Source organism: Coffea arabica, chromosome 2e, assembly GCF_036785885.1.
Source record: "Coffea arabica cultivar ET-39 chromosome 2e, Coffea Arabica ET-39 HiFi, whole genome shotgun sequence".
In the NCBI taxonomy this organism is placed as follows: Eukaryota; Viridiplantae; Streptophyta; class Magnoliopsida; order Gentianales; family Rubiaceae; genus Coffea; species Coffea arabica.
The window spans coordinates 1534790-1558926 of record NC_092313.1 but is presented as its reverse complement, the minus strand read 5'-3'; the positions used below and the strand labels follow the sequence as shown (position 1 = coordinate 1558926).

Genomic DNA, 24137 nt, shown 5'->3' with positions numbered 1-24137 from the left:
TTTATCATGAATTATATATTTGAAAATAAAATATTTGTAAATAGCCGATACTTTAAATAGGATATGCGTATTTGCCTATAAACTACACTCCTATAATTTATTTAAAGTACCGGCTCTTTACAGGTATTTTATTTTTAAATATTTAATTTACAATAAATATATCAATATTTGTAATTAAAAATTAAAAGGTGTTACAATAATATTCTTGTAAAAAGAAAATCGATAGATAATCTATTTAATATAAATTAATTTTTTTTTTAAAAAAAGAAATGGCCTATAAATGTTAATTTTTTATGGCTTTCATCCATTACATGAGTAAAATATTAGCTCTTTATGAGTATTTTATTCTGAATCATTTAATTTATGTTAAATATATAAATATTTGTAACTGAAATTGAAAAAATGTTATATTAATATTTCTACGGAAGAAAAACTGGTAAGTTTTGTATTTAACAAAAATTTAATATTTGAGAGTAAATACAAATATTTATTTGAGAATAAATATTTGTGATAAAGTAAATGTTTGAAAATAAAATTCATGTAAAGAGCTGGTACTTTAAATAGACAATACGTATTTGCCTATAAATTACGCTCGTTAAAGTTTATTAATTGTTAATTAATTTGTAATACTTTGCCATTCATTGGACATGTGGCACAAAGGACAAATCAGGTACAAAATTCTAATTTCACTCTCTAAAATAATATTTTAATTATTTGGATTGAATTTGTAAAGGATTAGTAACCTCAGGGGAGGTCAGTGTAATTGTTCAAACCACAGGGGAGATAAGTGTAAATGTCAGAAACCTCTCCTGAGGTTTCTGAAATTATCCCAAAAAGTTATATTAGTATTTCTACGAAAGAAAAACTGGTAAGTTTTGTATTTAACAAAAATTAAATATTTGAGAGTAAATACAAATATGTATTTGAGAATAAATATTTGTGATAAAGTAAATGTTTGAAAATAAAATTCATGTAAAGAGCTGGTACTTTAAATAGACAATACGTATTTGCCTATAAACTACGCTCGTTAATGTTTATTAATTGTTAATTAATTTGTAATACTTTGTCATTCATTGGACATGTGGCACAAAGGACAAATCAGGTACAAAATTCTAATTTCACTCTCTAAAATAATATTTTAATCATTTGGACTGAATTTGTAAAGTATTAATAACCTTAGGGGAGGTCAGTGTAATTGTTCAAACCACAGGGGAGGAAAGTGTAAATATCAGAAACCTCAGGGGAGGTTTCTGAAATTATCCCAAAAAGGTTTGTCACACCTTTTAGTAGTACTCTTCCATTTCGCTTGACAAATTGGAAAAGTAAAATAAGACTGTATTATGGATTAACTGATAAAAATTCTTAAAAGTTCCTGAAAGTTCTCTTTAATATTAAATTATCTTTTCTTCACAAGACCAGAGATTTTTTTTTTTTTAAGTTGACACAGTGTTTATACTCATAATTAAATCTAATTAAAAAAACCTAATTAAAAAAAAGTATTTCTAGTCCTGCCTCCGGAGTCCGAAGTGCTTGACCAGGAAGGCGTGGTTTATAATTCGCCTACACCATACCATACAATGTGGCTCTGGAGACATGTAAAGTCGATTTATAGGCTAGAAAAATACAGGTGGCCCAAACGCAGCCCTAAGTGAGATAGGTATTTGCCCCGCTCTCGGTCTCTCTCTGGATTCTGTAGAGGCTGTAGCAGTTTTCTCTCGCTCTCGTGGGCGGAAAAAGACTTGTCTCTCGCTGTATCCTCTTCTCCAAGCAACTTGGAAGTTGGAAGTCCTTCCACTTCGCTTTAGTACGTAAGGTGTTCGTCGTACCCTCGCACTAGCACTTCATCATAGTCAGGGTCGGAGGGTTTCACTTCCTTTTTTTTTCTTTTTTCTTTTATGTCTATTCTTTTTTTTTTTTGGGTGGTAAATCCCTGCCTTTTTTTAGGGCATGTTACTGCGTCTTTTTGCTTCAGAATAAAGGTGTAATTTATTTTTAAAAGATTGTTCATGATTCAGTTTCCAAAATGATGAATTATAAACAGCCCGTGACATATTAACAACTCTTTGAATGAATTATAAATGGGTTAAGCTTTAAATCATTTTGTTGCATTTTAGTTTTATTTTTTGGTTTAGAACTCGAAACTCGATGATGTAGAGCATATTGTATTAGTCAGCTGCACGATTGTCTATCCAGAAGGGCTCGCCAAATTTTTAGTTTTTTTTTTTTTTTGGCCAAAATCAAGCAATATTTCTAGGACCAGAAGATCGCCTCTTTTATACAGAGGGTTTGATTGGGAGGTGGGATTGTTCAAAATTAGGCATTGTTGTCCTTATAGTTTGTTCAGCTGAGAAATAAAAAAGTTTAGATTTTTGTTATTTCAGGCTGATCAATCTTTTTTCTCGAGGATTAAAGATTATTTGGTTAGAGATATAGGAGGGAGAGGGGAAGGGAGAGATAGGAGATGGTAGACGAATTGAAGCAGAGCCAGAATCTATGGTTGAATACTGCAGCGCAGTCCTCAAGCATAGTTGACATCGAAGCATTTCAGCCTCAGGAACATCAACTGCAACATTCCACGACTATCTCTGATGGCAAGATGGACTTCTTTGAGAGAGCATTCTCTGCTGCAGGAGCTGCTGTTTTCTCGGCTATTCTTGTCAACCCTCTTGATGTTGCCAAGGTACTAGTTCTTTGCATGTTATACTCTTTTAATAGCTGCATAAGTCATTTGGTCACGGAGAACCCAGTCACGGGGTGTTATCTAATTTATATTTCTGTAATTTGTGCTATAATCAGCAAACGCTGTAATCTATGATTGTGGGAATTTTATTTATTATTATTTTTTTTTTTTACAGTTCTTTAGTAGAATTGACTTTTTGCTTAGTGTTTAAGTCAATGTAGCTTTGAGGCTACAGGAAATGAATTCTGTTTGATGAGGCAGTCATGTTGAATAGTGTAATTTTACATTTTGTCTTCATTTTATGTTATAGATTTTGGTAAATCCGTTGCATTCTAACTTTTTTTCCTTTTTAAATATATTTAGGATGTCTGGTTGAAAGTATAATGTGTAGTAGTTGAATAATTTTTCCTTATCTTTGAGTGCTTGTTTGTTTATGTTTTCATGCATTTTGTTTACTCACTGTTGTTCAATCATATTTCAGACAAGATTGCAAGCACAGGCGGCCGGGGTTCCATACTCACATCCACTAAGTAACCTTACAAGTCGCATGGCAGTGTTTGGACCAAACATGGTGACTTTTGTACCCCTCTCTTGGTTATGCCTTGTGTTGACCTTTTATTCCTTAGTAATCTGAACCTCAGAGAAATAATTGTAGATTTCTGGATTATCTTTTTGTTCACAAGAGTTTTTTTTTTATTATTTAATTTTTATGTGATTGTTTTGGAGAGGGGAGATTGTACTTATAAGGAACTTTATCATTATAAAAATAAAAAAGAATTAACTGCTTTCTTTTTCCCTATTTCTCATAATTGTTGTTTCCTCCTTTCCAAGTCACCATGTAACTGGAATTTATTTTTCCTTTTGCATTTTGTACTTGAGTCCACAGAAAGTATAAGCATGTATGTCATTACAGGTCATCTTGCTGTTTGGCATAATCTTTATTTAAATTGATGGATTCCTGACTTAATACTAGTAACTGGTTTAACATGTTTGATTGAAATTTCTTTGCTTTCCTAGCTTTCTTTTTGCTTTTGTCTTGTCAATTCTGTTCTTTTTGCTTGTCTTAGTTTGCTGAGATTTGTTTCTTCAGATGTTTGCAGATTTAAGATGTTCTCCTTCATGCACTCGTGCTGGTGTCCATGGTACGGTATCAATATGCCCACCTGATTGCTTCCACTATAAAGGGACCTTGGATGTGTTTTATAAAATAATCCGACAGGTTAGTTTTCCCTTTGTTTGATGTCTGGAGAGATGGCTGTATGTGATGATTGAATCTGTCTACAAAGGTTAATTGGTAGAACTGAGAGGTTCTGATTGGTGCATAGCATCTATGAGGACATGATATAGCTTCATGTTCCATAAAAGTACTCGTCCTCTTGTTTGTCATTTCTGTTCTATAATCCTTTAGATCTAATGTAGATTTCTCTTGCAGGAAGGAATTGCCAGGCTATGGAGAGGAACAAATGCAGGATTAGCGTTGGCTGTACCAACAGTAAGTGGTTTGCAGCTCAGTTTAGATGCTTGGATACCCTCTTTTTTTGGGTTCAGCATGAACATCTTTGCAGTTCTGTTTCTAATAAACGTGAGTGCATCAATGTTTTCAACAGGTTGGGATCTATCTTCCTTGCTATGATATTTTCCGCAATCAGTTAGAGGAATTCACTTCGCAGAATGCGCCAAGCCTTACATTATATGCACCATTAGTAGCAGGTTCATTAGCACGGTCATTGGCTTGCATAAGTTGTTATCCTATCGAACTTGCTAAAACGCGGATGCAGGTATGATTAGTCATATTAGCTAATATGTGGTTTTCTTTTGTTTAATCTGGAGAGTGTTTTCTGTAATTGGAGGATTGAATGGTTTTGAGTGTACAACAAAAGAGATATACCTAGAATTGGATTGTAGGGCTTTGGACTGCTATATACAGGCTCAATATTCTTAAGTTTCCTGTTTTCTTACTTGTTGCTTCCCTACTTTGCAAGAAGTGTCTCCATGTTTTCCTTTTGTCAGTTCAGGCATTCAAGGATACCCACATTACCAAGAAGCCTCCAGGAATTTGGAAGACTTTAATTGAGCTTATCTCCAATGTCAAGAGCACTCCTAATAACCAGAGCTGTAAGTAGAATTGTGCTTCTTCAGATTGTTCAGGAGGGATTCATGCCTATTTCATGATGTTTGAGCTGCATGTCTATTTTTAAGGTGTTAACTTTCATCCATGTAAGCTGTGTCAGTCATATTTTGCTTTTTGAAATTTCCCTAAGAATTAATTATCCTTCATTTGTATGTGTCTGACTTCTTCAGAGAATGCGCTGCTTCTGTTTCTGCAATCGATATTCATTTTTGTCGAACAAAAAAAAAATGTTGGAGAGTTGGATTACTTTGTAACACCCTTAGAAAGTTTTTATGAATTTGTAAATTTATTTTCAAAGCTTTAGACTAGCACTTATACAAGTTCATCCTATTTCTTTCTCAATGATAACTAATCCTTCTGCTTATTCTATCAGTTACAAGCTTTTGTAGTCTTGTTCTTCTCAATGTATTATAAACTCTTACAGTACAAAGCTACCGTGTGTTGTGGACTGGCCTTGGTGCTCAGCTTGCACGTGATGTTCCTTTCTCCGCAATCTGCTGGTCAACACTTGAGCCGGTGAGATTCTGTTTTCTTGGTTTCTTCTGACTCTTCACTGATACTGGTTCTTATAACAACTCATTTGCTATGATACGAGGTGCTAAATTTGAAAATGACACTTGGGTAGGTAAGGAGGAGGCTTCTTGGTTTGATGCAAGATGATGCTAATGTTGTGAGTGTCCTTGGGGCAAACTTTTCCGCTGGTTTTGTTGCCGGAAGCCTTGCTGCTGGTGCTACATGTCCTCTTGATGTTGCAAAAACACGAAGACAAATTGAGGTATGGAAAAGAAAAAAGAATGATTATTCTACATAATTGGAATTTTGACGGCTTATTTCAGATAAATCATTGTACCACTTGAATTCATCTTTTAACATTTATTTTTGTTTGGACTATCCCGAACATAAATGAAGATTCCAAATGACGATAAAAATTTACTGACAGGAAGTGGTAAACATGCTCTTCGTCAGCAATTTTATTCACTTATCACAAGCATATAACATGTTTTACTGTATGATCCATAGTAGTAAATATAATTGGACCGCATTACTTTTATGTGGTGTCACATGAACTTGGTATGCGCTCTTTTACTATCTATAGTGCATCAAAATGGGTGGATGGCTAAGCATCCTTTCCCATATAAAATGTCTAAGAAGAGTTGAGTTGTGGACCTGATTCTATTGTGTGTCAGGAGGGCACCTTTGAAACTAATTTAAAAGAAAATTCACTCTTTGCTTCAGAGGGACAAGTTTTTAGAATGCTCACAGTATCATGACCCACTTAGTTGATTGATCATCAAGCTGTAGGAATATGTGTGGTTTTTTAGGTACGATTCAGGCTGTTTTCTGATAGTAGTACCTGTCTATGCCTGTTGAATGAATATATGCTCTCTGAGAAAAATCATTGAGAATGAAGTTTAAGTTCATTGTTATCTAATTCTATTCTCTAAATTCTTAGGCCAATAATAAACACTCATTTTGTCCTTGCACCTGTTGTGTACACAGAAGGATCCTGTCAGGGCACTAAGGATGACCACTAGACAAACACTGCTGGAGGTTTGGAGGTAGCGTCTTCTGACTTTTGAATTTTTTTTTTTTTTTTTTTCGTTGCTACACGTAGCTCATGACATTATCCCTGTTTAGATCAAATGCAAATCCATTTAGGCATGTTGCATTTTTTTAAGACAGATAGAATAGATGCTTCAGTTTAAAGAAACCAGAAGCTCGATTTCCCTAGAGCATGATTCACAGATTTCAACTTTTCTGCGGTCTGTTGTTTGTTATCATCTTCTTATATGGTTTTTTTTTTAACCCATTTAATCTTCTTGATTGCTGTCTGCAAGAAGTTGGGTTTGGGAATTTGCTGGACTATGTAAAAGTCAATTATGTTGCATCTGTAGAACTATGAAAATTTAGGGAATCAGCAGAATTGGTTGTCTCAGTAGAAATATCTGTTGGACCATCTTCCTGCCAAAATCTGTTTCATATTTCGCTTCTGACGTTTCGGAGTCTGAATTTGTAAATTTGATCGCACAGAGATTGGGGAATTAAAGGACTGTTTACTGGTGTGGGTCCTCGTGTTGCTCGTGCTGGCCCTTCAGTTGGAATTGTGGTTTCATTCTATGAAGTCGTTAAATATGTTTTTCATCGACAGTATGCCATTGAAGTGTAACATGCAGAGAACAATCCTATTTATCATTTGAAGGTTGGTTCTCCGCTGTTGAAAGAGCGTAGTTGCTGACTTATTTGAAGCTAACTCCCTAAGACGTTACAGGCAGTTTTGGTGATATGTTAGATCGTCCAACCTGCGAATGCCACAAATAATTTATCTCCTCAGTTGTGTTTCTACCTTCTTGGGTGGTTTAGGAACTGATATGATATTTTGTAAAAAAAAATTTTGGCCGGTTAGCAGGTTTCTCTTGGGATTCATAAACATCTCAGTTAGCAGGAAACATATTTTTCTGTCTTGCGTCTTCAATGGGGATCCGGGCTTGGGAAATTTTTTTTTATTTGTTCCAACTAATTGAGCTGTGGAAGTTTACTATGTAATGGAGGGATTAGTTGGATTCCATTATGAGACGTGGGGAGTCCCCAATTTCCCGCCTCGACCCTACTTGAAATTGAACTAAAGCATAAAAGCATCCATCAATACAGTTGGATGCTATTGACGCTTCGTATGGGAGAGGCTATTCAACAAAATTCTGCTAAGTAAAAGGTCCATCTGCGGATCAAGAACGCTTCCAGTCAGTGTGCCAAAAGGAAAATGCTTACTGATTGATTGGGGATTGTAAGCAAGAGCCAAAACGAATGTGGTTCGGGATAGAGGACTTTTTTGGTCTCCTTCCAGCCCATTGAGTTGTGGATAGCATGCTTACAACTTAAATAAACTAGTAATATTTAATAAGAGTAAATTTTATATACACTAATAGTACGTATACTATTATCATTAGATCCATGACATATATGTAAAAATTAAATTTTAAATTTAAATTCAAATTTTATACAGTTGTCATTCATCCAACATTAACAGTGTATGTATTGTTACTGCAGGAAAGATTAATTGATTTAATAAAGGATTAATATTCTATGAACGCTGCATACATTATTATGTTTAAATGAATATTACGTATATTGAATTTGAATTTCAAATCTAAGGCTTTGTTTGGATTGTATTTTTTATAGAAAAAATATTGTAACGATTTGATATACATGGGATAAAAAGATAATTGAAAAATATGTCTACAGAAAATGTAGTAATTTTTCTTTGGAAAATTGTAATCTAAACTAGCAGTAAGTTTTACTGATACAACATTCGTCTAACGGTTGTGTACATATTATCAATACATATAATATTTACTCTTTAATAAAATGGTGAATGGTTGGCAACCTAACTTAAATTTCGAACACAATACATCAACCATGAGAGCACTATGAACATCTATGGAACTAAAGAATACTGCTAAAATCCATCACCTAACCAGCGCATCAAATAGGCGGAAGAGTAATGAAAATTATTTGTTTCTCATGTGTGGCAAGAGAAGGGTAAAGAAAATAGCGGGCTAGGTTTCTTTTTTTTTTTTGCCCCATTAAATTTTTGGTGAATGGCCAAACTAGTTATTGGCGACATTGTTCTAATAATGTGCTCTTGGTACATGAGCGAATTTGTTGTGCTCGGAGTACGATGGAAGAAGAAAATTTGTACGGTTCCCTTCATTTATCTTTTGTTGTTTGACCAAAATTTTAAAGCCAGCTGAGAAGCAGAGGCAGAAGAATTTAGCTAAATCATCAACCGTTAAGTGAAATATTCGACATGCAACAAATTTTTCTTCTTTTTGGAATCAAAATATATGTACTTTTTGGCTTGAAGATATCTGTAAATTTGTCTGACAAAGTCTGAATCCTTTTTCTCTTAGCTCAACATGGGAATGTTCATATTTCCTCCAACTCCAACGCTTCTTGGCCACAAAACTATTATGTCAATTGATGGATGCGAAACCCAAAAATATGGAAAAATAATAGTAATAAATAAATAAAAGGTCCGTACTACTGCTGGTCCCTAACAAAAGAGGAAAAAAAATTAAGTAAATATACTCTTCTAATTAAACAAAAAATTGAAAGACCCGATAAAATTTGGAAAAAAAAAACAATCCCAGAAATCAAATAAAAAAAGAAAAGAAGACTACGAAGAAACTATACAGACCAAAAACCCGATTAAAAAAAAATCTGGCTACTCTGGAAAATGATAAAGGATAAACAAAATAAAATAAAAATCATCATCCGAGTCCAAATTTTTGAATGAATGTTGCCTCTTCTGTCTAATGTGCCATCAAAAATCAATGTTGAATTTGGTTGAAAATTGGATATTTGCTTCTTCCATTTGCTTTCCCTCTTCCTTCAGATTTTGTACAAGTGATTTTGAATGAAGGCCGTGATAAAGATGATAATTGATGAAGAAGCACGTCAAAGATTATTTAGTGAATGATGTATGTCAACGCTAATGCCAGCAGCATCAGAAAGTAGGCTATCCCCTGATCTATCGCTGTACCTGCCAAAATTAATTAATTTTTTTTAAAAAAACCATTAATACATTTATTGAATATATTACTAGTGTTGCTGAGGAGGGATTAAAGGTAAGTAAAATGTTGGATGGGGTTAAAGAATCTGTACCGTCGCTGCTGGTGGGAGCAGGAGCAGGGGCATTAGCCATGGCAGCGGCGGTGGGGAAAGCAGTGGCTAAGACGAGGCAGATGACAGCCACCAATGCAATTGAAGCCCTTGACACCACCTCCATTGTTGGGTAGAGTAGTTTTGTCTCCGAAAGAATATTGGTTTCCGTTCCTGTGCGATGCGAACAGAAGAATATTGGATTTCTTTACACCCGTTCCTCTGCGAACAGCGGCTGCGCCTTTGGTTGAGGGAGGGGGAGGAGGAGCCGCAGCCGCAGAGTATGGGAGACAAGAAAGCGGTGACAGGAACAATGTATATGGCTATATGTTTCCTTCCAGGGATTTACGGCTTCAATTACTTCATCCGAATGAGATTCCCCAAAGTATATATAAGACAGCGCAGAGGTTGAGACTTGAGAGAGGAAGGCGGCCAGCCCCCAAATTCGCATAACGCATAACGATTAACGATGTCCATCACCCTTCCATTCCCGTTGTGGGACCCACGCCCCCCGCAATTGCAGTGCGTGCACTGGACCGCACTTTCCCATGTGACCGTTATTTGAATTTTTCCTTTTCTTTTGTTTTGTTTTTTTTTTGATTTTTTTTATCCCATCCACCCCTCTTTCAAATATTTGAGACAACTCCATTGAATTTTTATTTCTTTTCTTTATAAGTTTATTGTTGTTTGTATATTTCCTAACTTCATTCTTTCTTTCTTTGTTTTTTTTTTTTTTTTTTTTACAAAATTTGGGTGGCGCTTTGAATTACAGCACTTGATGCTGCGTTGTTATTGAGTGCCACTCTGTCATGTTTTCCTTTCTTTGTCTTTTTTTTTTTCCCACTTTTTGGAACCTTCTGTTTTTAACCGATTAATTAGAGGTTTAAGCTTTCAAGAATCTTATTGCTGTCCCTTGATCAAATGGGTAATCACTGAAAGATCACTAGTCCACGCAAAAGCATTGAGTGTGTTTAGACAGGAGATTATTTGAGATAATATTTTAAAAAGATATTACAACATTTGTTTGATCTGATTTATGTGAGATAAAAAAAAAATAGTTGAAAAATGTGTTTATGATACTAACAAATAAAATTGTGCAAGAGAATGTGTTTCTATTAGAAGAATCTTATATAATTTTGCACGTGACAAGTTATTTCTTAATTTCGTCCAAAACAACGCTTCTATTAGTAGACAAGCGAAAAATTGGGTCATATGCCCATATACATTTAGATCCTTCTTCCAACAACTGATATGCAGTTCATGATCCTAAACCAAAATGAAGTATTTAGCTAAACTATTATTATTATTTTTTTATTTTTAAACCCTCCCCACCTCCTCTATTTCCCACCCAAAGTTGAATTCACACGTCAAAATCGAGGTATCAATTACAATCCAACTATTTTGACCCGTCCAAATTCGCTCACTAATAACTTGTTAAAATTCATCCATTAATTTTTAATGGGTCTAAAGAGGTAGCCAATTAAATCCATTTAATTGGTGGATAGTGGATTCACTCGGTTCACCCATTTATACCCAATTATGCATTTAAACTCAACTTTTAATGAATATTAAGCAAATAAATTTGAATTTCTTACCAATCTAATAACAATAAAATACAAAAAAAAAAAAATAAGTGAAATTTTTAGTAACTCATAAATGGATAATTGGATATATCCATATCCATTTATTAAATGGATATAAATGAGATCCATTCATTTAAATAGGACATAAATAGGTTGAGCCTATTATATCGATTACCCAATTATGTCCCACTCAAATATATCCAATCATCTATTTTGAACCCCTTACTTGTCAGCTGCGAATCAATCACTATCTTTTTTTTTTTCAGCTGGGGGTTGGGGGTTGGGTGTGATAGGTGTTTATCACTGTTATACAGCCGCCAACGATAATTGTGGCGCGGCCAGAGAGGAAGCCTAACGTCTTTGACTAGCAAATCAACAAAGCATTTCTTAGATAGTTAGATCATAGATGTCGATGCAAGCAAACCTGTGTAGCTAGTTTGTGAGTTGAGGATAGAAAAGAAAAGAAGACAAAGGTTAAGTTAGGAGAAAAAAGAAAGAATAAGAAAAGAAGAGAAGAGATTTTAATGTTGTTTGGAAGTTTTACGAAAGAAAGGAGGTGATTTTGGATACATTGATCAATAAATATTTATTCAATAGTTTTTTAAGGATAGAATGGGTAATTTAAAAATTTTTTGCAGCCTTTACTTTGCTTTCTGCCCGATTTGGGCCGAAAATTTTTTTAAACTGTAGCTGCCTCTTCTTCCTTCCAAATCTGTTAGATTCTCTTCCTTCCTATTTCACTTAAAACTGTCAAACGTGGGAGATGCTACCCCTCTCTTCCCTTCTTTTCTTTTCTGCTCAAATCTCATCTCGCAAACTCGGCAGTAAAGATTAAATAGCTAAACATTGAAGTTCAATTACCTAAAAGCACACCAAATCTTGATACCCAACCAATCTACAGAGAAACCACAATACGTTAGAGCTCATACGGCAAGTACTAAAGGTCTGTACTCTTCAGTGAATGTGCAAGGATAGTAGAAATAGAATTAAAAACACTCTGGATAATATAGGTATGCCTTCTTACAAGGTCCATGACAGTCCACTCAAGGGGTGAAATATGAATGTACCATTAAAAAGGCTTCGGCTTATTGCGAACCGGAGCATCGCTCATAGATGTAGAAGTGACCAACCGAACCTCTCCTGGAAATCTATATCCTTGGTGAGATGGTTATTGGCACAAGGGCAATTATTCCTCGAGTAAAAGTGCAAATGAAGCCAAGGGAACACAAAGGCGTAATAGTACAGTAACAAAGGTCATGCCTAGAATGCATCCACCTATCCATGTTGCAAATATAAGATTCGTCACCCATGTATATTAGTTCAGGAATCAGCTGCCAGAGATGCAAAAAGTTGCCACAAAGAACTATAAAAAGTTTTTAGAACCCCAGTGGCCGATAGTACATTTTCTGCAGTTAGTACTACGCACTACAGTCAGGGTATTCTGTAACTCATCAAGATAATACGTCAGAGAAGAGAAAAAACACTTTCTAGTCTAATCACATGCAGCAAACCATGAGAATCTGCAGAACATATGCAAAACGAAACAGGATAAAACATTTACAAAACAGCTGACAAGACATAGGATACCTCAAAAAGTAGTTTTGCCTCCAATTCCCTATCGTCTAAAACATTTGATGCTTATGCACAACTTTAAACGCCTTTATCTCAGCCATTTAAGGCCGTCCAAAGAGGATCCTCGTTGCTCTGATATATCTCATACAATTGTTTAGCATAACGTGTTGCCAGCGTTCTACATTGTTCGAGCCATTTTGGATCACGTGCTTCCAATTCTTCTACAGATTTCACCAGGTCACCTTGTGGATCCCCGTCAGTAAGAAATTCACCCAATGACGTACCCCTACAAAGTCGTAAACAGCTTATTGCAATCTATACAACCTATCATTCTTCTTCATTCATCAAATAAACTATATAACTCAATATTGACGTGCTGTAGATCTCAAGGGATCCTGTAGCATCAAATTCAAGGCAATTAGAAATTTTAGCAAAGATGACGAGAACACATCAGCATTTACATTTTCAATCAGTAAGAAGCACTCCTTGTGGCAGGGGCTCTAGTTTGTTTCTTTTGGTAGACCTTAGCACAGTGACTGCTAATAAGCACAAAATATATAAGAACCTTTTATTGCAAAAAATTTACTTTGCAAATACATGCCAGCATGCAAAAGAAGCACACTCAAGAACCAGAAACCAAATACATGCAATAGATTCATTTTAAGATTCATAACAAAGTTTCCTAGATAGATACATAGACAGCTAAATGTCTCAACACCTGCACCCTCCCAGGATGAAAAGATGACCAATATATATTATCTATCAGGTGGCTCCCCAACTTACTATCTTTGTACAATTTAACACCCAAATGCAAGCTCTGTATCTGCCCGGGTGTGTATATATAACAGCAAACACATTATGCATATTTACATTCGCACGTCTGTAATGTACATTAGGAACAAAAAATGTGCATATTGAGAGTGAAAAATTCCTAAAGCATGAGCAATTCATATCTTGAGATTGACATATTGCATACCTGCGTGCATCACACTGGTTAAATCCTCTTTCATTACGCACTATTGTTGCTTTATGAAACTTTTCCTCAGAGGTTTGCTGGCGATAAAGAGCACAGACAGCCTTCATACAGAGCTGAATGTCCTTACCAAAAGCAGCTTGCATATCTGCCTGGAATTCCCACTTCACTTTATGATCTTTGTGCCTTCCAATGGTGGCTATGATAGCTTTATAGTCAAGACTGTCATCAGATGCATCATCTGATTTACCAGAAAAATCACCACCAGACAATAAACCATCACAGTTGTCATCATCTTTAGGATCTTTAGAAGCACTGCCTCCTTCTGACTCAGAGTCATGTACAATAAAGTCATCTTCTTCACCGTCTGACTCATTCTCTTCTTCTTCATCATCTGATGAAATCATATTTGTTGGTATTCCACAAAGTCGCTCAGTCCGGATTCTCTTTGAAATTCTAGGCGAGCTTTTCTTTGAAGTGCCTTTCTCTTTCAAATTTCTCAACGTCACCAAGCGCCGCCTAACTGCAGGTTCCCCCTGTTTGTCTGGGGAAGCAGTAGCCATCCTAGAATTTGTCCTTAGCCTACTAATAGGCAAGCAATCATCCGTATCAGTTTCGCTGTCACTAGCAACTATTTTGGCAGCTCTTTTCCTTTTAGAAGTTGACATAAAGGGGGCAATTCCAACTTGGCAAGACACATCATCATCATTAGTTTGGTCAATAGCACTAGCCAAATTCTTTGTACAAGGGAACTGCTTTTTATCCAGAGTAATCGCTCCTCCATAATCAGTTGATTCGCAGGCCTTTTTACTTGTGTGCAAATCAAGAGTACTCAAATAAGAGACATTTTCTTCAGCCTCACTGTCACTGATGTCAATAATACCAAGGGAAGAAGGTCTAACACCACCTGGTGTTGTAGGAGCGATCTTCTTACTGGGGCTCCCTTCGTCTCCAAAAACTAACTGCTTCCTTGCTCGACTACCAGATCCCATACGATTTTCAAAAGGAATGCCTCTGTTTCCTTCGTCTACATGTGTTAAATTTGTACAAAATGCATCAGCTCTAGGAGTGGCAGCACCATTGACTCCACCTGGAAACCCTTTTGCTCCAGTAATCTCTTCCATGCATGCTCCAGGTGATGCCATGCCTACTTTGGCTGTTCCATTCAAGTTACCTTCCCCCTCTACAGAGGTCAAACGCTCTTCCAACTCCAATACCTGGGACTCCAATTCTCTGCACTTTACTTTCCAAACTTCAACCTCACTTTCAGCCTTCTTCTTCTCACAAAGCAAAACCTGATTCTCAATCATCAAATCCACAACCTTGTCAGCCCCTGCATCTTCCATTAAATCAACAAAACCTTCTACCCCCTTTTCCACTCCATCCATAGACCTCTTACCATTCGAGGAACAAGCAACTTTCTCCTCAAGCTCTTGGTTTCTTTTCCTCAAAGATTGAACCTCATCTTCTGTCACAAGCTTTTCGAGTTGTAGTGCACTGTGCTTTCCCTCCAGAGATTCAAGCTCACTTATCTTCTTCTCAAACTGGGACATCAACGCCACGAGCCTCTCTTCTGCCTGCTTGAACTTCTTTTCCCATCCCCAACAGTTACTGCAGCACTCTAATTCTCTCTTTACAGACGAAGTATCATGATTGTTTTCTTTGTTTTCCATTACTTCTAATTTAACCCCCAGCATCAGCCGTGGGTAGTATTTCGCCTATATGCATCATCTTCTTTATGTCTGGATCACAACCTCCTTTTGATACGTTGTCTATTAGTAACTACTTTCAGGACCAGACCCTGATTCCATATAACCCTGGTTTCCAAAAAACTACTACTTACTCTAGTTTGTACACAAAACTAAAAACCCTTTGACTAAAAATCCAAGCACATGGAACCCACAAGCAAACATGCCCTACTAAGTAGAATAAGATATTAAAACCAAGAACCCGTCCAAGACAGATAAAAAAAAAGGAGACATACAGGGGAGGGGGCGGACGGCCGGAGAAGGGCAAGCTAGTCCGAAGTTTGCTTCTGCATTAGTGTTTAAAATCGTTTTGCCAGTCAATTCTGTTTCTGTCTCTGTAACTCATATTACAGTTTCATACTAAAAGCCAGGCAGCAACTTGCGCATTAGGAACGAATTTATTGGCAAGAAAACAGATAAACTTTAAAAAACAAAAAAAAACATAAAAAAAAGGCGTACCTTAGAAGACTGAATTACTTACAGGGTAAGGGAGGGGGAGGACTGGAGGACTGGAGGAGCAGCAGCGGGGAATAATTGCTAGGGCTAAATTGCTAAAGTGAAAGTGGGAATTTCAATTATCACCAAGAGTAAAATGTTTTACTAGTATAATCCACACCAGTTGGCGACAAAAATATTGGCTATCCGTTGAAATTCAGTACCCCAATCAAAAAAGAAAAAAAAAAAACCCTTTGTATTGATTAAATTTTGAACGTAATCTAAAAATGAACGCGTCAGTGTGTTATATATTATTTTCATTTTATTTAAATATACTAATTTGTTTGTATCATCAATATATTTTTCAATCATCTTTTTATCTCACATGCATCACATCAAAAAAATATTACAATATTTTTTTACAAAATTATCTCAAATAATTTACTATACAAACACAAAATATTTCTTGAATACCTGGTAGAATATTCATGTACGACTTTCTCATATTTTACAAGTAGAAAAGTTTGATTCAACAGAAGAAAAAGAGGCAAAAATTGGAATAGAAATATCGTGTTTGGATAGGAGATTATTTGAAATAATTACTGTAGCACTTTTTGTGATGTGATGTATATGAGATAAGAAGGTAATTAGAATGATAAAAAGGTGTATTAGAAATTGTAATGCTGATGTAAGCAAATAAATTTGGACAAATAATCTCCTGTCCAAACACACATATTTGATTCGTCTTATTCAAAAGTTGGCAAGTGTTTGGATAGCATTTATATATAAAAAAAATTATTTATTTGTATTACAAATATATTTTGTAACATATGTTTTTATTTTACATATATCATATTATAAAAAATGCAATAGTAATTTTTGCAAATAATATCTCAAATTAACTCCTATTAAAGCACACTCGATTTAGTAGGTTATTCACAATTTTTTTTTAAATCATGACCTTGTTTAGTTTCTTTTCACACCTTTTGAGTGTTTTTTTTTTCAAAATACATAATAGGGTGTGCAAGTTCATTTTTATGATTTTAAAACTCATAGTTCCCCCCCCCCCCCCCCAAAACCCAAAGCACACACAAAAAAAGTGCACTTAGTAGGTTTAAAGTATTTCGAAACTTTTGGAAATTTGTTGGTTATTTAATTAAGATAGAAAAAAGGAGATAACTAGTTATACACATGTCATTTCTTTTATGCGCAAAACTCAAGTACCATGATTAACCGATTACAATTTTTTTTTTATTAATTGTTGGTTTTATATACGAAAAATGTTATTTCCATTGTATTTTTTATTATTTATATTCTATCATTTATTTTATCATATAATTTATAAATAAAAATTATATAATCAAAACAACAGTGAGAGTATAATTAATAATTTTTATTTATTTTATCATATAGTCTATAAATAAAAATTATATAATTAAAATAATAATAAGAGTATAATTAATAAAAATGAGAGTGAGTGCGAATAACATTTTCCTCCGTATAATCATAGCAAGCAAGTGTATTTTCCTAGCTTAGATACCAAGAAGTACTCTGTGGTACTTCGAAAGGAGATTACCTGAGGGCTGTGGGGCTTCCTTTTAGCTTGTGTAGTAGTATTTGGGTTCAGATCGTTACTCCTTAAAGCCCTAAAAATAACTCTTTGAAAAAAAAAAAAGAAGAAGAAGAGAAAAGCCTGGAGCAAAGAGCACTAGAACACGAAGCAAGCTGAACAAAGAAGATGAAATCTGTTGGGTTATTTCATAGATTAAGCACAATTCACAGACAAATCCCAGCTTCTCCAGCCGTTCAATTTCTCAAGCATTCCTACAATTTAGATCAGACGCAACCCATGTGTATTTTCTCAGAGGAACCAGAACTGAAGGAGTTTATAGATTTTATTGACAACCTCAAGAACTATGAAAAGGCTGGTGTCCCTAAAGGCGCAGGAACTGACTCTGATGATGGGTTCGATCTTGGAAGGATGAGGCGGCTAATGCAACTTCTGGGTAATCCTCAGTGCAATTTTAAGGTCTGTTTTCTCCTCCCTTTACCATCCTTCTTTTAATTCCTTGAACTCTTTTTCTTGCTGAACAGCTGCTAGCTTCTGTTATCCGCTCTTTTTGCTTTGTTTAGGTATCAATATAATTTGGTATACAAAAAAAACCCCCCCAAATTATATTCCGTAATGCTCTATCATTATCAAAATATACGACGTTTTGATTTGTTTCTTTTTGAAATTCTTGAAATTATTGGCGAATGCGAAAAATTCTGCCTTTGCAAGCTTTACATCTGCTGATTGGATACTTTGATGGACTACGGATACTTTGTGTTAGTAGTTTTTAGCTGTTGCGGAGGATACTTGTTTCTTTGCACTACTAATTTTTCCTTACAGCACCTTTTGAACGTCCACTAATTTGTACCATGCTAGAATTTTGATTGGCTTGATATGTAAAACAGGCTGTTCACGTTGCTGGGACAAAGGGAAAAGGGTCAACGGCTGCTTTCCTCTCCAGCATTTTACGGGCACAAGGGTATTCAGTCGGTTGCTATACTAGGTGCGGTTCATCCCTTTTTCCCCTTCTTCCTAACGTTAGCATTCTGATTAAGATGAACAGATATCCATTCTGTCTCTCAGAATTCTGGATTTGACGAGTCATTGTTTCTTTGAACAGTCCACATATACGAACTATCAGGGAACGCATAACACTGGGTGCATCAGGAGACCCTATACCTGCAAAGACATTGAATCATCATTTCCAAAGTTTGAGGATGGTTCTTGAAAAAGCAATAGAACTTGAAAATGGTTGTCTTAGTCATTTTGAAGTATGAGCTTGTGTACAACACCTTTCTTTTAGTTGACCATTTGAAGAGTGATTATGTCTTTTTAGGCATTCGAGCAGTTAGGCAATTTTGAAGTTGGTGCCTGAGTTTATATTTCAGTCTTGATCTTTCCATGAGTTTCTGTGTTGTGTACTCCAATTTCTGTTGGCTGTGTGTTTATTCTGTCTTTTGGTCAGGTTCTCACTGCTGTGGCATACAGCCTATTTGCGAGAGAGAGTGTTGATATCGCAGTTATTGAGGTATCCGACTTTATTTTGACTCCTATGTTTTGGAGTCTTTACTTTTTTTCCATGCCTCTTTCTTTTTGTCCCAAATACTATCTCTATTTCGGAATTGTTTTTTTGGAAATCTTAACCATTTCACAGGTTGTTAATTTCCCTTTCCACCTGTCTCTTCTTCAAAGTGATCTTCAAATAAAATGCTTCTGGCTCTTGTTTGAACTGGTATTAACTTTTTTCCCCCCTTTCATCTATCACATAGGCGGGACTAGGTGGAGCACGTGATGCAACTAATGTAATTCCAAGGTCTGCTCTTGCTGCTTCAATCATAACATCAATTGGTGAGGAACATCTGGATGCACTTGGAGGTTCCTTGGAAAGTATTGCAGTTGCAAAATCAGGAATTATTAAAGATGGGCGACCAGTTAGGTGGTTCTTCTACACATTCCTTCTGTATGCTAGTTTAGCAGTGGACTTTACCAGATTTACACTCATGAACTTGAGTTGCATTAGGTGACTATACCATTCTCACAATATTCTTTGGTTAAGCATTTGTTGTGGAGTAAGTGGTTTCTTGTAATGGAAGCACTGCATTGCTGTTTTGAAGCTTGTAAAGTTTGTGTTTTGGTTTAAGAAGAGTAAGGTAAACTCTATAGCAGATAGTTAAGAACTGGGACTCATTATGTGGATAGACCACCTAAATAGTTTTGCAACCTGAGTTGCCTAACATATTGTAAGAGATGTTCTTTTTCCTTGTTTGGTTGTAAATTTTCAATACAAGATCAGTTGTTCGGTGAACATTGTTTTTCTAAGGTGGTTTATACTTTCATAGTAACTGTAGTATGATAGAGGAAACTTTTTCCTGTCCATTATAAACTTTTGCCTTCTGGTTTTCGATCATAAGTTAGTGTTGTGCTTGCTTGAATATGTTTTCCTGTTACCTTTTGCATCACGATTAGTTATGACACCTGAGTTCTGATTATGGGGAAATCTCAGTTATGGTTTTCAATCATAAGTTAGTGTTGTACTTGCTTGAATATGTTTTCCTGTTACCTTTTGCATCGCGATTAGTTATGACACCTGAGTTCTGATTATGGGGAAATCTCAGTTGGTTCTAGGTGGGCCATTCCTTCCACATATTGAGCGTATTCTTCGTGATAAAGCATGCTCCATGTCTTCTCCTGTTGTGTCAGCATCTGATACTGGAAATAGAAGTACTCTCAAAAGCCTTGACAGAATGAGCGGCAGACCTTTCCAATATTGTGACTTGGTGCTTCAGATTGAGAAAGATCTTCAGTTGGTATATAAGTTACTAGTTTTGCATTCATTTGATTACTCGTTTTTAAGTCTCACTTGCCTTTCCTTAGCTGCTTTATGTGACTCATCAATCATTGTGCTCTAGCATCTGATCTACTTCTTCGTGGTAATTGTGCATTTTATCTGCTCATTGCTCCAATTGTGCAGTTTATTGAATTATTCAATGTTAAGCTATCCATGCTTGGTCGTCACCAACTTAAAAACGCTTCAACTGCCACTTGTGCCGCACTATGTCTTCGTGGTCAAGGTGAGAAACAATGAATGTAATTGAAATGACCCACTTGTTTCAAAAGTAACATAATCATTGAGACTTCAGAGCTTCTAATAGAAAACATAATAGGATCACGTCCATTCTAAGATTTAAAATTTGAGTATTTAAGTCTTGCAATGTCGCAAGCTGATTCTTTAGACAATATTATCTTATTTGTTACAGGCTTTTCATGATTGCATATGCTCATTTTTCCAATCATTTCTCTTCGCATTTCTTGTTTTGTGATTCTAGGATGGGAATTATCAGATGAATCTATTCGTGCTGGTCTAGAAAATGCATTTTTGATTGGAAGAAGCCAAATTTTGATACAAAATGAAGCTGAGAGGTTAGGACTATCAGGAGCAACCATACTGCTCGATGGAGGTTGGTTTGTGAAGTCTTCACTTTATTTTGCAAATATTTCTTTGTAAAGCTGTTATGATTTTAAAATTTTTCTGTTGAGGATTATGATGATGGTGCTGTGCTGCCTTATCGTTTTCAGCTCACACCAAGGAATCTGCTAGAGCTTTAGCCAACACCATCGAGATGGCATTTCCGAAAGCAAGATTAGTTCTAGTTGTTGCCATGGCAAATGACAAAGATCATTTGGGTTTTGCAAAAGAACTGCTTTCAGGTTTGACTACATCTGGAATAGGGAAAACTAACCGCTCAACAGTTGGATGTGCTTCCCCTCATATATGCCTTTTCTGTCTTCTACTTCGCAGCTAGATATCTGGAGGCTGTGTTTTTTGCTGAAGCCAGCATTGCTGGAGAAAAATCTCGAACAGCATCAGCATCCTCATTACGAGGCTCTTGGACCCAAGCATCAAGGGAGCTGGGAATTGATATTCGGGATTACGTTAATGAACCTGAGGTTAAGGATCTAAATCTTAATCACGCTGAGAGATCAGAACGCCAGGCCATATTATTTGCTGAGGGATCCTTAATGGCCTCTATCAAAGCTGGAGGTCAGATGCTTGGGCCTGGTTCTGGATGTCAAACTGGAGTCATTGTAGTTACTGGATCTCTGCATATTGTAGCAGCCGTGCTGGGCTCTCGACAGGGATAAAGACATTTATTTGTCATGAATCATGAATAACTGACTGACTTTGTGTTATCTGTGTATCTTTCTTGCCAAACGTTTTTGTTTTCAAAGAAAAAACGAAACAAATTATAGAGCGAACACCCAAAAAAAAAAAAAAATTGGAAAAGAAAGAGAATCTTTTCCTTTCCTTGGGGACCATAAAGTTTCAGAAATTCCTAAAATAAGAAACATATGCAGTTGGCTTAAATTTACATTTGCCAACCACCTCGCTTCCTCTTCAGTCGCTATCAATAAAAAAAAAAAAATTTTTTGAAAAAATGCAAATTATCCTACTGATTTTACCTTTCATTCTTTTTTTCCAAGAAGAACGGTAACATTCTACCCTTCCAAATTCGCGTTCTCTTTTTTCTTTTTTTATTAGTACAGGTACATATGAAATTAGAAGACGCCATTGATTGCGTACGACTCATCAATATATATATACATACATATATATAAACAATAGCAAATAGTAACAAAATATCGCATTGCAGGCCTGCAACTACGTACGAGGAGAGTCGTGCATAGTTTTCAAGACCATCCCATTCACAGCTTTTCCCGAAAACCTTTCCTTTCTGTCGAAAGTGTTTTAAGAGGGCCAAAAATTTAACAGCCGGAAGCAGCATGGTCGGGCTTCGGATGTGCTAAACAATAATATCTGAATTTATTTGGTGCCTTGAATAATGAAGAAAAACGGAGGAATAACGAAAGGGAGGGCCGGGGCGCTGCACCAAGACCCAAAAGGGCCAACATCCACAGCCACCTCCCAACCGTTATACGTCAGGATTGGGACTTGACCTCCAAAAATGGGACATCAAATCGATTGGGCAATCAAACCAATTGATGGTGGGTCCTCGGTGACTTCTACAAATTCCACGATGCAAATATGCAAGGAATGGTTGTTCGTTAATGCTAACTGATCTGCCATGTATTTCTAAAGGAGTTGGCAGTGCTGGGATCCAAGCGCGGAATAAATAACTATTAAGATATCAAGTATTCAACGATTTAATAACAAACAAGTCATAAGCATGAAAGATAAACGACACACAATATTTAACGTGATTCGGCTACACCATTGAGCCTACGTCCACAAAGAGAAACCTGTTCTTTATTCTGAGAGGAAAACTCTATTCAAGAATATAACTTGAAACCAAACCCAACTCTTGTATACCACATCTCATCTCCCAAAAACCCTCTCTCACCACCCATGTATAAGGCTACATGTCACCCTTGCGTGTCTTTGTGTAGTATGTCAACCCACCTATTTATAGAGAACATTATCTAACCAAAAGCTCAAATAACAACAGGAAACCAAATCTAATTTCTAAACTTGTATAGAATAAGAAATAACTTCTAATCCTAAACAAAATAGGAAATTTCTTACCTACTACTTCAAGTAACTAAAATCAATTAGAATACTAATTACTTCTACACAAAACAAGAAACCTACCTAAAAGAAATTAAGCCAATTTCCTAGCAGGTAGCGTGAGGTGAGAGGAAGATTCAACAAGATTAATTATCGTTAAATGCTATTGCAGGCACTGAAAAAGCAAAAAAAAAAAAAAAAAGGAAAAAGAAGAAGAACCAATGCTTGGTGCCACAGTACTCAACACTAATTCATAGGTTTCGTGGTCGAATTGAATGGTGTTTCAGAAGGAAATGAATGAAGTATGAAGGACCCACGTATTGAATTCATCTTTGGCTTGAAAATTTGTCCTACATTCTTCCTTAATTGCATATGGTGTCCAGACTACAGAGGACAATTGGGCTTTAATCAATTGCGCGCACTAGATTCCGATCGAGTTTTCATTTTGAATGCCTTGGATTCGTTATTCGTATGTGCATGGCTGGTTAAACAAGTGTACGTAACGTAAGTAGTCAATCTACTGAATCGCGTATACGGAGTGGAGTAATTAATCAAATATGCAATGTCCCGTGGAAACAGGCTACGTAGTTAATACAGCACGGCCACACCCTTTGGCACTGATTCTGCAAAATCGGTGCAATCTTGCAGAATTCGTTGAGTTTTGTCAAATAAATGGTGTCCCCGCGATCTCATTAATAAAGCCCGTTCTTGTTTTCTAAACAAAATTTAAAAAAAAAGAAAGAAATTGGCACCGAGCAATATCATTAATGATTGGCACTCATGTTTGCTAATTATTCATGTAGAGAATAACTAAATTAAGTCAAAGTAATCTTGTTTTCGTGAATTTAACGGGATATAAGATTTAATCTTTTTTATTGGATTAATCTTTCCTACACTGATAATCTATACACTCTCAATAACGTCAAATGAACGCCAATTATGCAAAATTTAAATTTGAAATTCAACATTTGCCCCTTCTCACAATCTGGCTAAAACACCTTTGAATGATCTTAATTTGGAGCATTGCTCCTCCTGATTTTTTTTTTTGTGCATGACTTATTTTCTGATGTTTTTCAGAAGAAAATAATATTGATAGTAATAAATTGATGCAACGACTGATGAGCTCACGAGAAAAATATGTGGTTGCATAATGCGTAAAATCCAAAGTCCAGAGGAGAATTAAAGGTGGGAAGATAACTTACTGATGATGATATCATTAGGGACGGATGCATGATTACGGAACACTACTAATAGTCTATGGTACACCGGCAATAATGATC

General features: G+C 35.9%; 3 protein-coding genes across 12 annotated transcripts; 2 read left to right on the top strand and 1 right to left on the bottom strand.

Moving 5' to 3' along the window:
- The first annotated feature begins 1596 nt into the window (after nucleotides 1-1596).
- Nucleotides 1597-7268, top strand: LOC113729963 (mitochondrial carrier protein MTM1-like). Of its 5 annotated transcripts, none has more exons than XM_027254334.2 (11): nucleotides 1597-1804; nucleotides 2382-2680; nucleotides 3162-3251; nucleotides 3771-3899; nucleotides 4113-4172; nucleotides 4288-4458; nucleotides 4696-4795; nucleotides 5236-5327; nucleotides 5437-5586; nucleotides 6312-6370; nucleotides 6843-7268. In XM_027254334.2, exons 2-11 carry the CDS (start codon nucleotides 2462-2464, stop codon nucleotides 6976-6978), a joined length of 1206 nt encoding a protein of 401 aa, XP_027110135.1. In that variant the 5' UTR covers nucleotides 1597-1804; nucleotides 2382-2461; the 3' UTR covers nucleotides 6979-7268. The 5 variants fall into 5 exon arrangements, with proteins under 5 accessions (XP_027110135.1, XP_027110136.1, XP_071934140.1 ...); XM_027254335.2 differs by having other exon boundaries at nucleotides 2366-2680; XM_072078039.1 differs by having other exon boundaries at nucleotides 1597-1808.
- Nucleotides 7269-12403: 5135 nt separating this feature from the next.
- On the bottom strand, nucleotides 12404-15985 carry LOC113729961 (uncharacterized). 6 transcript variants are annotated; one of them, XM_072078037.1, is made up of 4 exons: nucleotides 15806-15984; nucleotides 15583-15706; nucleotides 13602-15415; nucleotides 12404-12911 (listed from the first exon to the last, which is right to left on the bottom strand). In XM_072078037.1, the coding sequence occupies exons 3-4, from the start codon at nucleotides 15293-15295 to the stop codon at nucleotides 12719-12721; spliced, it is 1887 nt and encodes a 628-aa protein (XP_071934138.1). In that variant the 5' UTR covers nucleotides 15296-15415; nucleotides 15583-15706; nucleotides 15806-15984; the 3' UTR covers nucleotides 12404-12718. The 6 variants fall into 6 exon arrangements, with proteins under 6 accessions (XP_071934138.1, XP_027110132.1, XP_071934135.1 ...); XM_027254331.2 differs by having other exon boundaries at nucleotides 15583-15984; XM_072078034.1 differs by having other exon boundaries at nucleotides 13602-15706.
- Nucleotides 15986-17268: 1283 nt separating this feature from the next.
- On the top strand, nucleotides 17269-21524 carry LOC113729960 (dihydrofolate synthetase). The gene is made up of 10 exons (XM_027254330.2): nucleotides 17269-17810; nucleotides 18239-18336; nucleotides 18454-18604; nucleotides 18799-18861; nucleotides 19103-19264; nucleotides 19949-20140; nucleotides 20305-20404; nucleotides 20660-20791; nucleotides 20910-21041; nucleotides 21133-21524. The coding sequence occupies exons 1-10, from the start codon at nucleotides 17520-17522 to the stop codon at nucleotides 21474-21476; spliced, it is 1665 nt and encodes a 554-aa protein (XP_027110131.1). The 5' UTR covers nucleotides 17269-17519; the 3' UTR covers nucleotides 21477-21524.
- Nucleotides 21525-24137: the final 2613 nt, after the last annotated feature.

Coding starts and splice junctions, on each gene's coding strand:
- LOC113729963 (XM_027254334.2), top strand. CDS start 2,462: ATGGTAGACGAATTGAAGCAGAGCCAGAATCTATGGTTGAATACTGCA. Junction 2,681..3,161: donor ACCCTCTTGATGTTGCCAAG/GTACTAGTTCTT, acceptor ATCATATTTCAG/ACAAGATTGCAAGCACAGGC. Junction 5,328..5,436: donor GCTGGTCAACACTTGAGCCG/GTGAGATTCTGT, acceptor ACACTTGGGTAG/GTAAGGAGGAGGCTTCTTGG.
- LOC113729961 (XM_072078038.1), bottom strand. CDS start 15,295: ATGCTGGGGGTTAAATTAGAAGTAATGGAAAACAAAGAAAACAATCAT. Junction 12,912..13,601: donor AACCAGTGTGATGCACGCAG/GTATGCAATATG, acceptor ACGACTTTGTAG/GGGTACGTCATTGGGTGAAT.
- LOC113729960 (XM_027254330.2), top strand. CDS start 17,520: ATGAAATCTGTTGGGTTATTTCATAGATTAAGCACAATTCACAGACAA. Junction 18,337..18,453: donor TCAGTCGGTTGCTATACTAG/GTGCGGTTCATC, acceptor TTCTTTGAACAG/TCCACATATACGAACTATCA. Junction 18,862..19,102: donor TTGATATCGCAGTTATTGAG/GTATCCGACTTT, acceptor TCTATCACATAG/GCGGGACTAGGTGGAGCACG.